Source organism: Mizuhopecten yessoensis, unplaced genomic scaffold, assembly GCF_002113885.1.
Source record: "Mizuhopecten yessoensis strain PY_sf001 unplaced genomic scaffold, ASM211388v2 scaffold716267, whole genome shotgun sequence".
In the NCBI taxonomy this organism is placed as follows: domain Eukaryota; kingdom Metazoa; phylum Mollusca; class Bivalvia; order Pectinida; family Pectinidae; genus Mizuhopecten; species Mizuhopecten yessoensis.
The window spans coordinates 214,633-236,062 of NW_018480031.1; the positions used below are offsets into that span (position 1 = coordinate 214,633).

The window sequence follows — 21,430 nt, forward strand, 5'->3', positions numbered from 1 at the left end:
AACTATAACAAGGTCTGTTCGTCCTAACTACAACCATGTCTGATGGTTCTAACTGCAGCAAGGTCTGTTCGTCCTCGCTTCAACCATGTCTGATGGTACTAACTGTAACAAGGCCTGTTTGTCCTCACTACAACCATGTCTGATGGTACTAACTAACAAGGTCTGTCCGTCCTCACTACAACCATGTCTGATGGTACTAACTAACAAGGTCTGTCCGTCCTCACTACAACCATGTCTGATGGTACTAACTGTAGCAAAGTCTGTTCGTCCTAACTACAACCATGTCTGATGGTTCTAACTGTAGCAAGGTCTGTTCGTCCTCGCTTCAACCATGTCTGATGGTACTAACTGTAACAAGGTCTGTTCGTCCTAACTACAACCATGTCTGATGGTACTAACTGTAACAAGGTCTGTTCGACCTAACGTTGATTGTGTGTGGTTGTGGATTTTCTAATTAATATCATAACACTGTCTCCTCCTTCAAATTAAAGGTTGGAATTGGAACTCCATATTGTTACAAAACTTCATCTATATAAACTTAGAGTTGATCATGTTCTGTATGATCAAACATTAATCTTTTAAACATACCCTGACTAACTTACATATACTTATGTTAATATCTGCAGACTTCGATGAATTAGGGTTTATGGTTTGGTCTCCTTTCTATGTCTTTTAATCAAAGTTTCCATGTTGTACATTTGATGTATTTGTTTTAGTTATTAGCATTTTTTCATGGTGAGATGTATAAAGAATTAAGATTTGTTTTTAGATTATTCAGACACTTAGATATTGTGAGACTGACGTGGGTTGATTAATTATCAAGCTGACCAGTCCAATATTTAGGCATCTGGAAGTACTGATATCTTTACACAGAAGTCGTGTAATTTACCGTCTGTTAGACCTGGGAGATTGGTGACCCGTGACAAAGCGTTTATTACTCGTATGTAACCCTTTAATTCTACTATACAGTTGTAGTACGGTGGCGGCCTGTGAAACAAAAGGCGGGGTGTGTTACACAGGTAAATCGTATGTAGACCTGGCTCGTCGGCCAACCGTTAAGTTTACATTCCAAACACACAATACAGCAGTACGCTCTATACTACAGAGTCAGTATTACACCTACATGGACTGTATTGGGGAGTCGGGAATCCTTCTGTGGTTCACGAATTCCGACTCAAACTCATGGATAATACTGCTAATTCATTAGAGTGTGTTATTATCCATCAACAAAAGTGATAGTTTTCCAGTTTACCTGTGGGAATTAACAGTAAGTTACTTGTTGCTACAAATTAGCGTCATTAATGCCTTCATGATAATTTACAATGACCTTGAACCTTCATATTGATCAGCAATGCTGTGTTCAGTTTAAATATTCATCAGAATATGATGCGCTTCAATGATTTCATTATAAGGAATGTTATTGATTTTTGAAATAATGAACATTTTACAGGAAATTTCGATAAGCATTTTCAAGTAAACGATTTTAGAGGTGAATTAATTTTTCGTCGTAATATTTTCATTACCTCAGCTTCACAAAGTCTCATTGATCTTCAAAATGAACTACATCTCACCATAGATTTCCTACTGTCATATACATGGGAAGTAACTCTGTGTGTTTCATTGATCATGTTGGAAAGGTTTTACAAGTATTTAAATTGTGTCTCTTCAGTGAACTGTCGCAATATTGCCGACAGTCTGTCATATTTCAAGTGTACAGTTGATTGGTAAGCGGCGGGTATCTATTAAATCACTTGTTAAATTTTCTATCTGATTTTCCTGTTTGCGGTTAGAGAAATCTATGTTTACCTGCAAATTGGAAAGGAAATAGTATCCTTTTAATTAAGTTGTTGGATTGGAATGCATGTGTCTGATACTATTAAGTATAATTATGTGTTTAAAGAAAAACCTTGGTTTATTTGTTGGGATGTTGTTAGCGATTAACACGCTCAGATTCTTCTCTAGCACATAATAGCGATTAAGAATATACAAGGTGTATGTGTTTATATGTGAGGTGTAAAGGTGAGACCAACTGGAACGTTCATACATAACGCGATTTTTTCAGCACAAAATTATCCATGTTAAATGCTTAGAATTACTTCTTTTTGAAGAGTGGTAATTTTGAATTAAAAAGAAGGATTGCAGTTAGTCTTACTTTTTTTCTTCAGTTTTTCAAGTATTGGGAAGATAATTTGCTTTGTTGAGACAATTTGAAGCCTTTCAATATTGACATGTCGCATCGTCTTGATAGTGGTGTCCGGGTGCATCATCCAAATACAATTTCTTCAGTTGATAATTTCTTCCATTTTTTTCTTGGATTTAATACATAGACAAATAGGTTTGAATGATATAATTGAAATACACAAAAAAGGCTGGAATGTCTTTTTGAGAGAATTTGAGTGTCATAGAATTACTGTTTGGACTTTGCTTTGGATTACAATGTAAACAATATGTCCTCGTATATACATCAATATTTTACCAGGCGTAAACAGATTGTAGTCCTGCAGACTTTGATGTTCGTGTACTTGTAAAGTCTGGTAGGAATCTTTGAGTTAGCTTTACATCTGAGATATTATCATAAACCTGCAGAAGTTGACAGTCAAATATGTAATGATTTGTGGCTGGTAGTCCATGACCTGTAAGGTATGGTAAACAAAATAATACACTTTGTTAAAAAGCTTTCATGGTAAGACCGTTTATGGAAATGTCCTCCAGTCATGTCAGTGCCTTGTGGTCGATAAGGTAGTTTTATCATGGTTTTAAGTATTAAAGATAAAATTCAAATGTGTACATATTTACCAAACATCAGTCTTTATCGGACGATTGTGGAACATACTCTCTGCTCATATATATATATAACGTAGCAGTCTGGTCTGTTCTTCATGAGTAAGATTTTAATGAAAAACTCATCAAAGAATTTCTGTTTAGCCATTCTTATAACCCAAATATATTAGATATAGTTATTTGTGATAAATTGATCAGTAAATTCAGTGCATCAGACTTTCAATATGTTTATACGTAAGTAAGCTATTTTCGGCAGGTATATTGTGCTTGTATGTATTTGCCAAATGGTTTGAGGTCAATGAGATTTTTAATAAAACAACCATTTTTTTTTAATTACCAGTGATTATGTGTGTGTATAGTTGCTGTTATTGCTGACTTTGTTATGATTAACCCATCGTGGTGGAAGTGGTCTGCCCTGTCAGTCGTACACAGGGGAGAAGCTTCCTTGGTACTCCAGGGGCTACGATCACTTTACACTTTCTGCCCCCACTGGAATGTGCCAAAGTAAAATTAAAGGATGCAGAAGGCTGTTTGATTGGCTTAAGGTAAAAATGCAAACCAATCAAAGGCTGATCGATCGGCACCAAACTTTAAAGCCAGTTAATTTTACTGTAACACTACTGTGGGATTATTTTGATGTATGTCAAAGGATGAAAGAAGCCTTTCTGTATCATCCATAAGGTGGTGCACACTGAGCCTGTTGTCATGACATATTTCAGGGGTGCAGAGAGCTAGCTAAATGAGTATTAACCCCCGGAGTATCGAGGATGGGGAAGCTGGTAAACACCAACAAGGGTTATATGTACTAAGTCAGTTTTGACTGGATAACAACATGATTAAATGTTAGGTTTGTTTTATTTGATGATATTTTATATAATAATAATAATAATAACTTGAGGTTCATATATACCGCTTTATCACAACCTAGTTCGTAGGTCGTCTCAAAGCAGTTCACAAATTATTATCCGTGATTATTGGGCCTTTAATGCAACCAGCCAATATCTTTCCCAACTTCCTGGGGAGCATACAGCGAGTGCTGTAATTTTGGCGCTCACAGCTAGCATTCAGCAATTCTATTACTGCCCAACCATGTACTCATTAACAGCTGAGTAGACTGGAACAAGTGGAGTAAAGTGTCTTGTTCAAATTTAAAGATACAACACAGTGCCTTGCCGTGACTTGAACCCGCACCCCTTCGGTCATGAGCCCGGCGTCCTACCATTAGACTACCGTGCCTCCTATATAGTTCTATGTAGTGACATAAGCTTTAAGTATTTGTTGATATGTGACACTTTAATAAACAATTTTGAGCCTGAACTGTGAACTAATCACTTGATTAAGTGAACTATTGTTATTCATGGTTTAATGTCATGCTTGATTGATGTGAAATGGCGAGATTTAATTCAGATTGACCTTGGATAAGTCCTCAATTAAATAGGCACAGCTGTGTCGTATATGTAATAAATATGATCATATCTGTAACATAAGCATCTCAAACATCACATGTACACAACACCATTGCATAACAAGTTTGTCTGCAGTTTATTAGACTTTTCATTTAAAATGAGTTACAATTTGAATTATAAACAAATGATTTTTGTCATTATTGTGATTTACACTAAGATATAAACAAGCAGGGGTAATACAACCAATGCCTTGAATCTGTTAGGACTGTGAATCTAAGACTCAATAGTAGAACCTGTGACAGAAATATAAGCTCTTTGTGATGCAAACAAGGAAATTTTAACTGAGGGGTTCTGTTTAATTGAAGAAACCAGGACAGTCAGAAGGGTCAAAACAATCCTTTTAGGAAATTGAAACAGTTAGAAGTGATTTAAATGAAAATATTTTAGAGAAAGCAAAATGCAGAAAATATCTAAAAGAAGATAGGTGTACACAATCTGTTGTGAAACTTCCTGCATAAGTATCTATCACAGGGGTTTTAGAAACTTCCTGCATAAGTATCTATCACAGGGGTTTTAGAAACTTCCTGCATAAGTATCTATCACAGGGGTTTTAGAAACTTCCTGCATAAGTATCTATCACAGGGGTTTTAGAAACTTCCTGCATAAGTATCTATCACAGGGGTTTTAGAAACTTCCTGCATAAGTATCTATCACAGGGGTTTTAGAAACTTCCTGCATAAGTATCTATCACAGGGGTTTTAGAAACTTCCTGCATAAGTATCTATCACAGGGGTTTTAGCTGTCCTAAATCAAGCTAGTCAATATTTCATATCCGTTTCATTGAATATTTTATTAGTAACCTTGATATGAATAAGGATTTAGAGTGAAATATATGTATGTCTAACTTATATGGGTATATGATTTTATTGATCATCTTAAGTCGCATACTGATTGATCTTTGTCACCCTGATCAGAAGGATTAGGGCGGTGTTTCCACCAATATAAGCCGCTGGCTGTCGGCCGTGTTGTTAACCATCCACCCACTGGTACCTATATGTACCCCTTGAGGAGAATGTGGATAACATGCAAAGATTCAACCATGTCCTGTCTATGGTGTTTGTCCACTCAACTTAAAGCTCCACTTATAAATGGTGTAAACAGACCTTTCAAATATTGTCATAATACAAGCAGCCTACATGCGTTCCCATCCAAACCTTGGGCCATGTTTACTGGGTTATTAACTTACGTACCATATCGTGGCATAGTTTCAGATTCAATTTTTCAAAGGATTTAGATTTTTTAAGCAATCTTTCTTAACTTTTTATGCACTTTTTTATGTTTCTTATATGTTTAATATTTTTGTAAAATTTGGGGAATTATTATAAAGGAATTATAAATTTCAGAATTTGATAATTTTGGGCTAACCATACTAAGTGAAGGGCAGGTTGAGTATACTAGATGTCATCTACCTGTGGTTTGGTGATATTACAAAATTAATACATCATTTCACCAAACCAGAAAATTGTTTTAAAGTTCTTTATGAAATAAGAAAAGGACATGTTATTGATTCTATATATAGAATTGAAATAGCAACCTGTGAGTTATATGTTGATTCAAAAGCACAAAAAGAACCACACAATTCTCCTTTTAGAACTGAAAAACCATTAAAGAGTTCTAAATGTCACTTATATTGAGAAAGGTCGTTTGAAAACGACTGAAGTCTAAACTTGGTTGAAGATATTGGAATAATGAATTATGACAATATGAGGTTATGGGCTATAGGTGGGATTTTGATGGTTTATTACAGCTTTACTTCAATGTGTTGGATGTTTCTGGAGATATGGTAAATTCTCTTAATAAAAAATCTGGAGGAAATCAAGCAAATAGTCAAAAGTTACTTGGTGTATACATTCTAGATTAGGGAAAGGGGGGAAAATCAATAAATACATCAACATAAACAGTTAACAAAAAGCCAGAAATTTAACAGGTGCCCTTAATGAGGTGATCACCATATTACAGTGAAGATGTCTAATGGCATCACATTGAAACAGGAAAACTCATAGAGGACAAATTGCAGAGGTATTGTTTGAGTTTGCCCATGTCATATTCATGTCATGATTGAAATGGGTCAACAAGCTGACTTTGGTTTACACACGATTAACTAGTTATAAGCAGACTCCTTGAGGACGATGTGATAACACCCTGTGTGGGATGAGGGGGTGTGGGACTCTCGGCTTTATTGACAGTGTTGTAGATCTTCAAAGGTTTAAAATTCAAGTTGTCTGCAGCATAAGACTTTTATTTTCAAAGTTCTGTGAGTAAATTGCTATTTTTTTTTTCAAATATTGTAAATCCAGTGTAGATGTTGGAGGTTAGGGGGGAGGGGGTTAATGTCCCAGTTCTTTACTCACAAAAAAACACTAGCATTCCATTGTTCAGAATCTGTCTTTGCTCAAGTTGAGGGGGGGATTAAAGGATGCAAAATATATTTCACAGATATAATGGTATATTTAATTAAAGTTGTTTGACAAACCATTTTACTGTATTACAAATGGAAATGTACATAAAAGTGCAATTGAGGAATCAAAATTGAGAAATATAAAGGCTTAAGGTATAAAGCATTCAAGCACAGGTAACTCACTGTTCTACACCTGACCTGTTCCATTGTTAATTGCTATGTTTTCTGGCAGTTAATATTGCATTGTAGGACTCTGTATTGATGAACAAGTGCTTCTACTTCTTCATAAAAAGAAACATATTTTCTCAGTCAGTTTTGTGTATTTATGGGAAAACCCTACCATGTTTTAAGATTTACAGCGGTGTTTATGTCGTTGCTAATTAGAAATTATTGGCGAAGTGGAGGAAAGCTAATAAAATGGATCTTTGTGACAGTGAAACTACAATATGTGGGTGCAAATTTCAAAGCTCAGTAGGGTTATCCCCATTCAAAATTAGACTTATTTATGTAGGTTTGGTTTGTCTGTGTTTTATATCCTATTAACATCTATCTTTAAGGGGTCACGCTCTTGTTTGTGACATCAATGTCACATTGTAATGGGTCAGTCAGGGTCATTGACATATACAATAGCCATCTGGGCTTCATATATATATATATATGTAAATGAGTAAATTGTGGCCTCACAACTGTATATTGTGATTATACTAACACAGACTATTCCAATCAATCATATGCTGTGTTACATCACAAATAAATTCAACATTCACTAACACGTTCAATACCAAAATTAATATAATATTGTGTTTCAGGCACTATTTAGGATTAATACCCTTACTTTTTGTTTTCTGTATTAAATTTAATGCTTTCTCTAAATAATATTGAGCTGATAACAGTTGGCTAGATGCCATCCCCTGAACATGTTTGTGTCTGTTTTAAGAGCTCTACATGTTCCTTAGGAATATCAGGTTTTATTGAAGTCGGATTGTTGACAATCTATACTACTGTGCAGGGAAGGTTGAAGTTTTATTTGTTATCCAAACTTAATATTTCATAATTCCTTTAAATCTGTGTAGGTTATATGCAGCAAATGAATGTTAAATTGTACTTAAATATCTTATCTATAACAATCATGCAGGTGGTGTGCGGTCGGTATGCCACCAGTCATGCTCTATTGCAAACATTAGTGATACTGGTATTTTGCTGAGTGCGTACATACACTCTCTGACAGATCACGAATTAATTCATATTTTAATTGGGGGACAAATGACTTACGAATTAAATGTATTAGACATGAATGAATTTAGATTGAAATCAGTAGCAGCTGTCGAAAAGATGCACAAATTATACTACCGGTAGTGTGTAGATATAATCTCACATCCTGGTAAAGATTAATATAAATAAAATAAATATAAAAAATGATATGAATGTTTAATATGATATGTATGTATTACCTCATCATATATACACTTATTAATGATATTTATTGAATGTATGACTTCAATGTAATTAAGTCTGTATATGTGATGTATGTTATTTGGTGCTTATCGATGTGTATTCAATATGATTTTTTTTGTAATGTAAATATGTGCGCATTATTCTGTTTAAATGTAATCTTCAAATTGGAAGAAATAAAGAGAATAATAACAATCATGCAGGTGGTGTGCTGTCGGTATGAAAACTCATGCCACCAGTCAGGCAGTGTTCCTGCTAATATAGAGATTCTATACTCTATTTTTTTTGTATTTTTATTTTACAACAATTGTTAAATAAGTTATTTGAGCTTATATTAATCACCCTAGTTGGCTCTGATATAAGCGCTGGGGTTCTTAATGTGGGAGGAAACCCGAGTACCGGAGAAAACTTATGCTGTGCATAATTAATTTGCATACTGCACTCTAATTGGTCAACAGTTTGTGCAAAATAACTATGTCAAATATGACCAGATTCTGATGAAACTTGGACAAAATTTATATAAAGTTGAACAAAATCTGCATATGGCATTGGGTTGGCATATATTATTCCACCCCTGCAGTAACTTTGTTGAAATCCACTTCTATTTGTTTTATTCCAGACAAACATAGATGTTGGTTTGACAAAGTTTTCCTTCCCTGGGTTTAGCAGACATGTTTTGCAAACTTGGATTTCCCTGGCTCAAGTAGACACTTATGACAAATTCCACCTTTCTTGGGTTCAGCAGAAATGTACAAGCTCTGCCTTAATTCTGTTAGTTCAGCAAACATGTTTGAAAAATTTAGCAGACATGTTAGACAATCTAGGGACTTTCATAGGTTCAGCAGACATGTACAAACTAGTGACTTTCATAGGTTCGGAAGACATGTACAAAATAGGGACTTTCATAGGTTCAGCAGACATGTACAAACTAGGGACTTTCATAGGTTCGGCAGACATGTACAAACTGGGGACTTTCATAGGTTCAGCAGACATGTACAAACTCGGCAGACATGTACAAACTAGGGACTTTCATAGGTTCAGCAGCCATGTACAAACTAGGGACTTTCATAGGTTCAGTACACATGTACAAACTAGGTACTTTCATAGGTTCGGCAGACATGTACAAACTGGGGACTTTCATAGGTTCAGCGGACATGTACAAACTCGGCAGACATGTACAAACTAGGGACTTTCATAGAGGTTCAGCAGACATGTACAAACTAGGGACTTTCACAGGTTCAGCAGACATGTACAAACTAGGGACTGTCATAGGTTCAGCAGACATGTACAAACTAGGGTCACTTTCATAGGTTCAGTGGGCATGTACAAACTAGGGACTTTCATAGGTTCTGCAGACATGTACAAACTAGGGACTATCATAGGTTCAGTAGACATGTACAAAATAGGGACTTTCATAGGTTCAGCAAACATGTACAAACTAGGGACTTTCATAGGTTCGGCAGACATGTACAAACTGGGGACTTTCATAGGTTTAGCAGACATGTACAAACTCGGCAGACATGTACAAACTAGGGACTTTCATAGGGTCAGTACACATGTACAAACTAGGGACTTTCATAGGTTCTGCAGACATGTACAAACTAGGGACTTTCATAGGTTCGGCAGACATGTACAAACTAGGGACTTTCAGAGGTTCAGCAGACATGTACAAACTTGGGACTTTCATAGGTTCAGCAGATATGTAAAAACTAGGGACTTTCATAGGTTCAGCAGACATGGACAAACTGGGGACTTTCATAGGTTCAGCAGACATGTACAAACCAGGGACTTTCATAGGTTCAGCAGACATGTACAAACCAGGGACTTTCATAGGTTCAGCAGACATGTACAAACTGTGGACTTTCATAGGTTCAGCAGACATGTACAAGCTCGGCAGACATGTACAAACTAGGGACTTTCATAGAGGTTCAGCAGACATGTACAAACTAGGGACTGTCATAGGTTCAGCAGACATGTACAAACTAGGGAATTTCATAGGTTCAGCAGACATGTACAAACTAATGACTTTTATAGGTTCAGCAGACATGTACAAACTAGGGAATTTCATAGGTTCAGCAGACATGTACAAACTAGAGACTTTCATAGGTTCGGTAGACATGTACAAACTAGTGACTTTCATAGGTTCGGTAGACATGTACAAACTAGGAACTTTCATAGGTTCAGCAGACATGTACAAACTAGGGACTTTCATAGGTTCAGCAGACATGTACAAACTAGGGACTTTCATAGGTTCAGCAGACATGTACAAGCTAGTGACTTTCATAGGTTCAGCAGACATGTACAAACTAGTGACTTTCATAGGTTCAGTAGACGTACAAACTAGTGACTTTCATAGGTTCAGTAGACATGTACAAACTAGGGACTTTCATAGGGTCAGCAGACATGTACAAACTAGTGACTTTCATAGGTTTAGTAGACATGTACAAACTAGGGACAGTCATAGGTTCAGCAGACATGTGCAAACTAGGGACTTTCATAGGTTCAGCAGACATGTACAAACTAGGGACTTTGATAGGTTTGGTAGACCTGTACAAACTAGGGACTTTCATAGGTTCAGCAGACATGCACAAACTAGGGACTTTCATAGGGTCAGCAGACATGTACAAACTAATGACCTTTATAGGTTCAGCAGACATGTTCAAACTAGGGACTTTCATAGGGTCAGCAGACATGTACAAACTAATGACTTTTATAGGTTCAGCAGACATGTACAAGCTAGTGACTTTTATAGGTACAGCAGACATGTACAAACTTGGGACTTTTATAGGTTCAGCAGACATGTACAAACTCGGCAGACATGTACAAACTGGGGACTTTCAGAGGTTCAGCAGACATGTACATACTAGGGACTTTTACATGTTCAGCAGACATGTACACACTAGGGACTTTCATAGGTTCTGAAGACATGTACAAAATAGGAATTTTCATAGGTTCAGCAGACATGCACAAACTAGGGACTTTCATAGGTTCAGTAGACATGTACAAACTAGGGACTTTCATAGGTTCTGAAGACATGTACAAACTAGGAATTTTCATAGGTTCAGCAGACATGTACAAACTTGGGACTTTTATAGGTTCAGCAGACATGTACAAACTAGGGACTTTTATAGGTACAGCAGACATGTACAAACTAGGGACTTTCATAGGTTCAGCAGACATGCACAAACTAGGGACTTTCATAGGTTCAGCAGACATGTACAAACTAGGGACTTTCATAGGTTTGGTAGACATGATTGACAAGTTCTGCTTTTGTCATCATAGTGTTGAAGTGTGATATTCATAATTCCAGCAAGAGGGTGTAAAATAATTTTAGTCATAGTATATATAATAATAAAAAAACATCATCACCACCACCATCACCAACTGAATGTACTGCTTTTCTTTGTTTAACGAGAATGATAGAGAGGAGAGAGAAGTACATATCTGTACTGCTTCAGTAACACCAAACCCACGCACCCCTATGATATGTATATCAGCTTGTCAATCCTGCTGTACACACTATTTTGTCCATAAAATAAGCTTGTATATAGTGTTTACCTGTTTTCACATTAATTTTGTTGCAACATTCACCAAACAGTTTTCTTTAGTTTTTTGGCAAACAGTACTAAAACTTGGCATTTTGAAAACTTCTGATCTCTGAAGTTGAAATATTAGTTTTTGGGAAAAAAATGTTATTGCTGAATCTTCCACAATGTTCAAAAGGATATTTTAAATAGATTCATCTTTGCATAATGAGGTTTTAATGATAAAGGATTTGTCTTGTCATCTATTTATGGGAAATGCCATGAAACTTACATGTTCTAATTTGATCATCGTCAATACCTGAAATGTTGGATGTTATCCAGCATATCTGAAGGTCAGTGTATAAGTTCCCTCACAGGTGTCTGTAGAAGAAAAAAAATCTCCAGGAGGAAATTCATTTATCAGCCATTGATAAACTGTCAGCTGTGGTAAACAGAAATTTGGATTTAAATTGTTCATATTGGATAGTGAATATGTGAAAGTGTTAAGTCATAGACCAACTTGTGATTGAAAGTAAAACTCATGAATAAAAAGCTATGATTTTTGAATTCCATTGGAGATAATTTATCATAAGGTCACGCTCTCTACACTGTATAACATGCCAGAGTATTTCCTATATCAAAGCTGCCGTAATGTTCATGTATTTGATACTAGTAACAGAATTATGATAAAACAAATTTTAAGTAAAAATCAATGTTTTTGTTGATCAGTTTAGTCCTCTATAGATGTATATTGGATATAATTCTAGATAAAAATGTCGTGGATGGTCTGTGATAAACTAATAAACACTATCCCGTGACCCCATACCGCAATGAAAATCAATAATTCATATTGAATACCGAAACTTATACTTCAATACATTGCCGTATTCTTTCTGAGGTCAAAACTATCACTTGCCATGATTTCTAAGTCGATTGAACTGATTGATATAATCTTTACCCAAATTAAACTAATTTGGATTATTTTTCAACAAATATGGATTTTTTAATTATTTATTTGCAAAGTTTTCACTGAATATGTTGTAATTGACCTTTCTCTATGGAACTGGTTAGGGATCTGGGAACAGAACCGTTGATCTCCAATATTCCTTCTTATATTTCAAATTCTTATATTCGTTTTTAATTTGAGTTAACCTTTTGTGGTTCACAACGCAATTTTGTGTTTAATAATTTTCTTTTTGTTAAAAAAATCGTGTCTCGATAGCATTTACATAACATGTTACGATTGTGTGTGATTTCAGCTGCGGAAGATTGAGCACCGCTTAGGAGATGTAGATCACCGTCCTCACCTCAATGAGACAGGAGAGACGAGCATCACTGAGTACCCGTCACTGGACCAGACTTACAGCAAGACCGAGTTTCCCTCAGGGGTAGGCACAACGTTTCTAGTTATCTCCCCTCTCATCTGCCTCAATAGAATGTTTAGATAAGAATGTCCATTATCATACCTTCATCTGATATATCTGATATATAGCTGAAAGCTGGTTGATTAAACCACTTTAGAGATGTCAAATTAATTATGACTCTCATTTCATATGAACATCAAATTTGCTGTACAATGATTTGTGTGACTATTAAAAACTGCAATTGATTTGATATTTTGTGTTTGTGATGTAGAATGTTCTTGTTTTTGGTACTTGTGTCTGTCTGATGATAAGCTTTAACTGTTTTATGATTTAGTCTCTTAAATCAATAACATAATACATGACTTTATGCAGTCATGTATGGATTGTTACTTTTAATATGCAGTATGTAAGCGTTACTCCGGGCAGAATGTGCCCGTGACTATCAGGCAGTTGTTGTTACTGTTAGAACCGTTAAAACAGATCTGTATAAAATCTTCCTCTCAATACTACAAACCTTTGATAATAAGGTTTCTTCATGAATTATTAATAAGCATACATAATTCCGATTTTATCTGTGATAGTAAATATGGAATAGCCCTAAAACATTAAGGATTAGCATTACACGGTATCTCTATAAATCAAAGGCAACAATTCCCATTGTTTGCATCCAGCTGACTTTTCCAAAATACTGGTTTTAAGACTGAAGGATTAAAAGTAGTGGTTTCCAGTTCAGAATAAAACAATTGTTGTCAGTAATCTCTGGTAAAGATTTCAGGTAGTGACTTGAAAGTGATCAGGGGAAGTCTGGTCTCTGGTAAAGGATGTCAAGTAGGACCTTAAAGTGACCAGGGGAAGTCTGGTCTCTGGTAAAGGCTGTCAAGTAGGACCTTAAAGTGATCAGGGGAAGTCTGGTCTCTGGTAAAGGATGTCAAGTAGGACCTTAAAGTGATCAGGGGAAGTCTGGTCTCTGGTAAAGGATGTCAAGTAGGACCTTAAAGTGATCAGGGGAAGTCTGGTCTCTGGTAAAGGATGTCAAGTAGGACCTTAAAGTGATCAGGGGAAGTCTGGTCTCTGGTAAAGGATGTCAAGTAGGACCTTAAAGTGATCAGGGGAAGTCTGGTCTCTGGTAAAGGATGTCAAGTAGGACCTTAAAGTGATCAGGGGAAGTCTGGTCTCTGGTAAAGGATGTCAAGTAGGACCTTAAAGTGATCAGGGGAAGTCTGGTCTCTGGTAAAGGATGTCAAGTAGGACCTTAAAGTGATCAGGGGAAGTCTGGTCTCTGGTAAAGGATGTCAAGTAGGACCTTAAAGTGATCAGGGGAAGTCTGGTCTCTGGTAAAGGATGTCAAGTAGGACCTTAAAGTGATCAGGGGAAGTCTGGTCTCTGGTAAAGGATGTCAAGTAGGACCTTAAAGTGATCAGGGGAAGTCTGGTCTCTGGTAAAGGATGTCAAGTAGTAACCTTAAAGTGATCAGGGGAAGTCTGGTCTCTGCTAAAGGATGTCAAGTAGGACCTTAAAGTGATCAGGGGAAGTCTGGTCTCTGGTAAAGGATGTCAAGTAGGACCTTAAAGTTATCAGGGGAAGCCTTAATATTACTCTTTATTATATAATCCAGTTGTATATTGACTATAAAAAGGAAGACGAATTTTGACATTGCATGTTAGTCGCTTGTTTCCAGAAGAACAGGTAGCTATGTCGCTGTTAGATAAGGTGTTCATTGTGTCGGATCACATTGTGTTTCTGCTGGAGTATTTGATATGTCCTGTAAACATGTGACCTGGCGGAACAGAACACATCCCTCACATTTACTGGAGGATTTACTGGATAGTTATGTCCATTGATTAAAGTCCAAACCTTTTTGCATTCCATTGTTACTATAAATCCATGTTTTCATGACTTATTTTCACTGGAGATAAATGTTTTTCTACAGTGTCTTTTAAAGTGCTTGTTAATCACAGCTTGAATTTTTGTATAAAATAGGGGTAATTGTAGTGATCACATACAGTTGACCTTTGTCAATACATCAGGCTTTAGTCTCACAAAACATCTTAACTTAGATTCTCCCATTAACTTAACTTGTGAAGGTTAAAGAAAATATTATCCTGGCCCTACTACTCCACCACTCTCCCACGCCACCTCTCTTCCCTGTCATATTTGAGAGGGTATATACTTACATGTATATACTTATATGTACTTCTGAATGCTATTTGATAAATTGTTTCTCATATATGTTATGGTGATACATTATTGTTTATCACAGATGTTCATACCCTCAAGTTTAAGGTCACAATAAGAGATCAAAGGTCAAATTATTTCAACAGTTTCTGGCACCTCCCCTGTAAGTCTGTACCTCCTAATTGCCAATGTTAAGGAAGAAGGAAGGTAACGGTAATGGATTACAAATCAGATATATTTGTAAATGGCAATGCTTGTCAAGGTTTTAGGTCAAAGTTTAATGGCACTGGCCAGATGGCTCAATATATGTTTCTCTATAAAGTATGTAATGTCCAGTATATAAGGTCAAGTTGAAGTTTTATTGGTCAGTTGGTCAAATAGGTTTTCATATAATACATAGTATTGATTGTCCAGTTATAAGGTCAAGTTGAAGTTTTATTGGTCAGCTGGTCAAATAGGTTTTCATATAATACATAGTATTGATTGTCCAGTATAAGGTCAAGGTGAAGTTTTATTGGTCAGCTGGTCAAATAGGTTTTTATATAATACATAGTATTGATTGTCTAGTATAAGGTCAAGGTGAAGTTTTAGTGACAAAAAGGTCAAATAGGTTTCTATTGAAAGCATGATTTCCAGTAAAAGGTCTCAGAATAAAGTTTTAACGTGACAAGATTCAAATAGGTTGCTATGTAAGGTATGATTGTCATCAAGTATAAGGTCAATTAAGGCCATGCATGCTCATGTCATCAGTATATATTCTACATCCATTAAGACTTGCATTTAGGTACCTTAATTACCCAATGTATATCAAAGCTAATGTCCTATCATTTCTCATTACCATTTACAGCAGTATATAAAGTCCTACCTAATTGCACATGACATTTCTGATTCTGTCAACATCAAAGGAGAATCCTTAAGTTTAAATCCCTGTAATGTTAAGCTACCATAGATGTGCGCGTATAGTGCACACTTTTTTGGGTAAATATTGTCATGTCAAAAAGGGGGGTGCACATAGTTTTATTTTGAGTTGTCGGTCATAGATGATAAGATTGAAGATTAAAATAACAACAAAGAATGACATTTTTTGGCAACACAATTTTTACCTTCTCTTAAATGATTAAAATTGGTAATCTGTGGTCATGACTGCTGATTTGGCGACAAACACTATATGGTCACATAACATTTTTACAGGTAAGTTGACCGGAGGGCATACCGTCTGATCCCGGACAATAGGCTAGGTAGGATCGCCATGCTTCACCGAAAAAATTTCACACATCTCAACACCACAGTTAATACAAATTACAATGCAGTAATTAGCTAACACTCTATCAGTGATTACCGATTAACAATAGCTCTACTGCAAATTAATTGAAATTACTTGCAGTCGCGATCGTGTTGTTTTCACTCTCAACATGTGCCATGGCGTGAAGCCCTACTGCACTGTTTGAACTACAGACTGATTTGACCATAAAGGGATTATAAAAAATATGTTAATACTAGAAGCGTGGACATTCAACACATCTACTCGAAGGAAATATATAAAAGCAGAATACACTATTTTTATGATGCTTCATAATATTGAAATAATTCACGGGGTTATCGATCACGTCAACATGAAATTGAGCCGGGGGAAAAAATGCACACTAGGCCTAGGCCTAGCAATTTGGTAAAAAAAAACCAACAGAACTATCATGGAACGGAGCCTATAATTGAAACACTACATTTGCGTAATTATGAGTAAACCGCTGAGATTTCGAAACATCAGTTGATAGGCGATTCTCTGGCATCGGAATGCATTAGCTATAATACTGAGCCAACATATCTGGCTAACATATAATACTGAGCCAACATCTCTGGCTAACATATAATACTGAGCCAACATCTCTGGCTAACATATAGCACTTTCTTCGTTTGGTTTCTGCAGGATTCGTCCACCAAGCAGTATAGATGGAGACCTTCATGGGCTTGGCTTGTTGACTCCAATCAATCAGTCGTTAATTAATCGGCGTTATAAACACCAAGCTACCTTTGATGCTTCTTTTCCAGTTTGATACCTTTTATTTTTAGGATTTTTTCCCAAAAAAATAATAATAATATTATTTTCAATTTACTTTTTTAAATCTGACCCCAAAAACGTACCTGCGCACTATACCCACAAATTTACGGTAGATTACAGATTAACTGATCTGCATATATAGCACTCTGAGAAGATGGACTCTTTAAGCCCCAGGAGAAGATTTTGCAAATGAAGATATTCCATGCTCAAACTGTTTAACTTTAATTAGCAAGTTCGACTCTCCAGGCTACAAAAGACACATTGAATATCATCAACACTCTACAAAGACAAATTAAATAGCGCATGTGTGGGGCCATTTGGTGCTGAGCATTGAGATAGGTTACTCACATAAGACAATTAAGAGGCACCATACACTTCTGAGTGGGCTTTGTACTTGTATTCCCTGAAAAATTAGAAAAATGCTAAACAGATGGAGAATAGCCCAGTCCCATGTCTATGTTTACAGGTAGTCTGGCAGTTGACCTAGTGTTCCAAACAGTAAGTTGACCCATGCAGAGTTATACAGACTGTCTTTAGGCTGTTACCTGGATGGCGAGTAACCCCAAAAGTCCATGTTTACAGGTAGTCTGTCTTTAGGCTGTTACCTGGATGGAGAGTAACCCCAAAAGTCCATGTTTACAGGTAGTCTGTCTTTAGGCTGTTACCTGGATGGAGAGTAACCCCAAAAGTCCATGTTTACAGGTAGTCTGTCTTTAGGCTGTTACCTGGATGGAGAGTAACCCCAAAAGTCCATGTTTACAGGTAGTCTGTCTTTAGGCTGTTACCTGGATGGAGAGTAACCCCAAAAGTCCATGTTTACAGGTAGTCTGTCTTTAGGCTGTTACCTGGATGGAGAGTAACCCCAAAAGTCCATGTTTACAGGTAGTCTGTCTTTAGGCTGTTACCTGGATGGAGAGTAACCCCAAAAGTCCATGTTTACAGGTAGTCTGTCTTTAGGCTGTTACCTGGATGGAGAGTAACCCCAAAAGTCCATGTTTACAGGTAGTCTGTCTTTAGGCTGTTACCTGGATGGAGAGTAACCCCAAAAGTCCATGTTTACAGGTAGTCTGTCTTTAGGCTGTTACCTGGATGGAGAGTAACCCCAAAAGTCCATGTTTACAGGTAGTCTGTCTTTAGGCTGTTACCTGGATGGAGAGTAACCCCAAAAGTCCATGTTTACAGGTAGTCTGTCTTTAGGCTGTTACCTGGATGGAGAGTAACCCCAAAAGTCCATGTTTACAGGTAGTCTGTCTTTAGGCTGTTACCTGGATGGAGAGTAACCCCAAAAGTCCATGTTTACAGGTAGTCTGTCTTTAGGCTGTTACCTGGATGGAGAGTAACCCCAAAAGTCCATGTTTACAGGTAGTCTGTCTTTAGGCTGTTACCTGGATGGAGAGTAACCCCAAAAGTCCATGTTTACAGGTAGTCTGTCTTTAGGCTGTTACCTGGATGGAGAGTAACCCCAAAAGTCCATGTTTACAGGTAGTCTGTCTTTAGGCTGTTACCTGGATGGAGAGTAACCCCAAAAGTCCATGTTTACAGGTAGTCTGTCTTTAGGCTGTTACCTGGATGGAGAGTAACCCCAAAAGTCCATGTTTACAGGTAGTCTGTCTTTAGGCTGTTACCTGGATGGAGAGTACCATGTTTTAAGCCACAAAAGGGTGTTGACAGTTGAGGTGTTAAGTGGAACAGCAGGGAAGCTGTGTAGTTTATTCCAAGGTTGTTTAGCAACAGGGACTTAAAATTGGGAAAGAAGGGGGAAAAAAGTACTTCATGATTTCTTGATGCAGACTCATTTGTGTTGCAGTGGCTATATATGGGTTTATCTTTGGTGAACTCTGACATCAGGAATTATTATATGAACTTTGAAATGGTAATATAAATACAATTTGATCACTGACGCAGGGAATATAAATGCAATTTTAACTCTGACATGTCAAATGCAGAATATGCATGACTATCAATGAATGTCATATATTTTCATATCTTTGATTTATATTACACTTGTTAATGCACATGACCTTAATGACCTTAACACTAGAGTGGTGGTCAGTCTGTTGTACTTGTAAGTTGACCATACTGGACATTGGTAATTAAGTAATAGATGTCAGTAGGGAAGCTGTTTATGGTGATACAGATGTAAGTTGGGTGTTAGATGTATCAGTTACCATGGGTTCTCTTCCACTAAGGAAGCTAACTATACCTTAGGTTGTTAGTCCAAGATAGTGTCAGTGGCCCCTACTGGGCCATTATAGCCAGGGGCTGGCCAGCCTGATGGTCAAGCTAACACCAGTGTGGCTTTTACTTTGTAAGTTTGATATTATATGGGTTTATATCTACCAGTCAACAGCTCTAAGCTGGTGTCCAAACACCCTACTCCTGGTGTATACTACAGGGTGGGATTCCGCCATTCTTGGTTACTTACAACAGACTTTAGGATCTGTGGTTTGTGGGAATCGTGTACTTCATTGTGTGATTAGTGTATGTTGGACATGGCTGTCCTACTCCTCACTACAGTCTGGACCAAGTTACAGTATTAATGTTGGATTCTAACAACCTTTTCGTGTGACATCACAGTGGTATGTGCATGTCGGGCATCATACCAACCCTATCCTTGACATGATGGCACTGACTTTCTGTTTCTGAATATAATCGTCGCACTTCGAAATTTATCTAGGTACTTATCTATTTGTGTATGATAAAGAAAGTTTCACAAGTTTGGAAATGCATATAGTCACTGTATTTTCAATGGCTTTCAATATTCTGTACGGTTGGTATTTACATTTGTATTTATACTATATAAATCTCTCACTGACAGACACTGTGATTGACTTGTATAGCAGATAGAGAGCTTCGATCGTCATTGTTGACATTTAACTTATGTAAGGATGTCCTGTGTTTATGACAGGTACAGGTTATTATTATTACATACAACATTTGATATAGCGCCCTATCTAGCTAACATAACGAAGCACTCTAAAGTGCTTTACAGTACAATTTAAAGCAATGAATACAATTAGCATATATACATTAACCAATACAATTTTGAGGAATTTGCAGGAGCTGCCTTATCAGGCGCTAATTACAAGTCCTATACCACCTGGCTAATATCTCCCTATGTGTGTATATGCCTGCATTGCGTGTGTGCTGGAGATGTATTGTGTTAATTAACATCTTAATAACGCATTGTAATATTTGTAGTAAGCATTACTCTGCTTCAGGAAAATAGTACATGCATCCTTAAACAATGCTGTTTAAAAATAAAAGAACATTTCCATAGTGATGCAACATCATAGCTGTCAAACAGGTGTTGCTTTATTTGACAATATTTTAAAATGGGTGTTTTTGCTATATATGACAGGTATATAGTTAGTAAAAGTAAGTACAGGCCAGTGTAAAGGTTTTTTGCTGTATATCATCCACTCTATGAGTATAAAACAACGTGTGTTACTGTATTTGACATTTTGGGTACAAAATATGTCGCTGTATATTTTGCTTAAACTATAAAACAACTGTTGCTATGTTCGGAATTATAATGTAGAACATGTATTACTTGACATAAATGGTATTACCTGACATAAATGGTATTACTTGACATAAATGCGGTAATCTAATTGACATTGGTTGAATTGTTCCAGGCTGTGGTAGATAAGTATGGAAGGAGTGCCTACATGAGGAGCAAGGCTCACACTGGGGGAGCAGCAGACGGGACCAGGAAGATCAGCAGGATGGGTCAGTACTAAATACATGGTCAATTAGTAGTGATGTATACTTCAGCTGTAACCAGCATCTAGCATTAATATTCCTTAACAAGACTACTTATCTACAACAGCTGAGGTGACCTTTGACCAAATTTTTCATGGATCATGGAATTTTGGTGTTGTATAAATATGATGATCCACCTACTGGCCCACCTGGAGGTGGAGGGCTGTACAAAATTAGTTCAAAATCAAGTAAAATGGCTTTTCTGTCTTCTGATGGATAGATACATTTTTGCCTTATTTTCAATTCCACTAGACCAAATTTATAAACAATACACAACTGTATTGTAATTTTGAGATGGCCACCATGGTCTCATGTTGGAGGAAACTTTTAAACCTTCTTGTCTGGTTCATAAAACGAAAAAACAAGTGAGCAATTGCAAGCCAAATGGGCCTCTTGTATTTTGAGGCAAGGACATGTTGCAGTAAGCTAGTACATCATGTAACATTGAT

General features: G+C 36.7%; 1 protein-coding gene across 5 annotated transcripts in view; it reads left to right on the plus strand.

The window, feature by feature from the left end:
- LOC110442456 (centrosome-associated protein 350-like) overlaps nucleotides 1-21,430 on the plus strand; it is a 134,082-nt gene that overhangs the window by 25,693 nt on the left and 86,959 nt on the right. For 4 of the 5 annotated variants that reach the window (XM_021486071.1, XM_021486070.1, XM_021486073.1 and 1 more), the window contains 2 exons: nucleotides 12,881-13,009; nucleotides 20,855-20,948. In XM_021486071.1, coding sequence (XP_021341746.1) covers nucleotides 12,881-13,009; nucleotides 20,855-20,948 — 223 coding nt within the window. Of the gene's footprint in view, nucleotides 1-1,087; nucleotides 1,268-12,880; nucleotides 13,010-20,854; nucleotides 20,949-21,430 lie in introns of those variants that run through there. The other variant, XM_021486072.1, reaches the window with a different exon arrangement.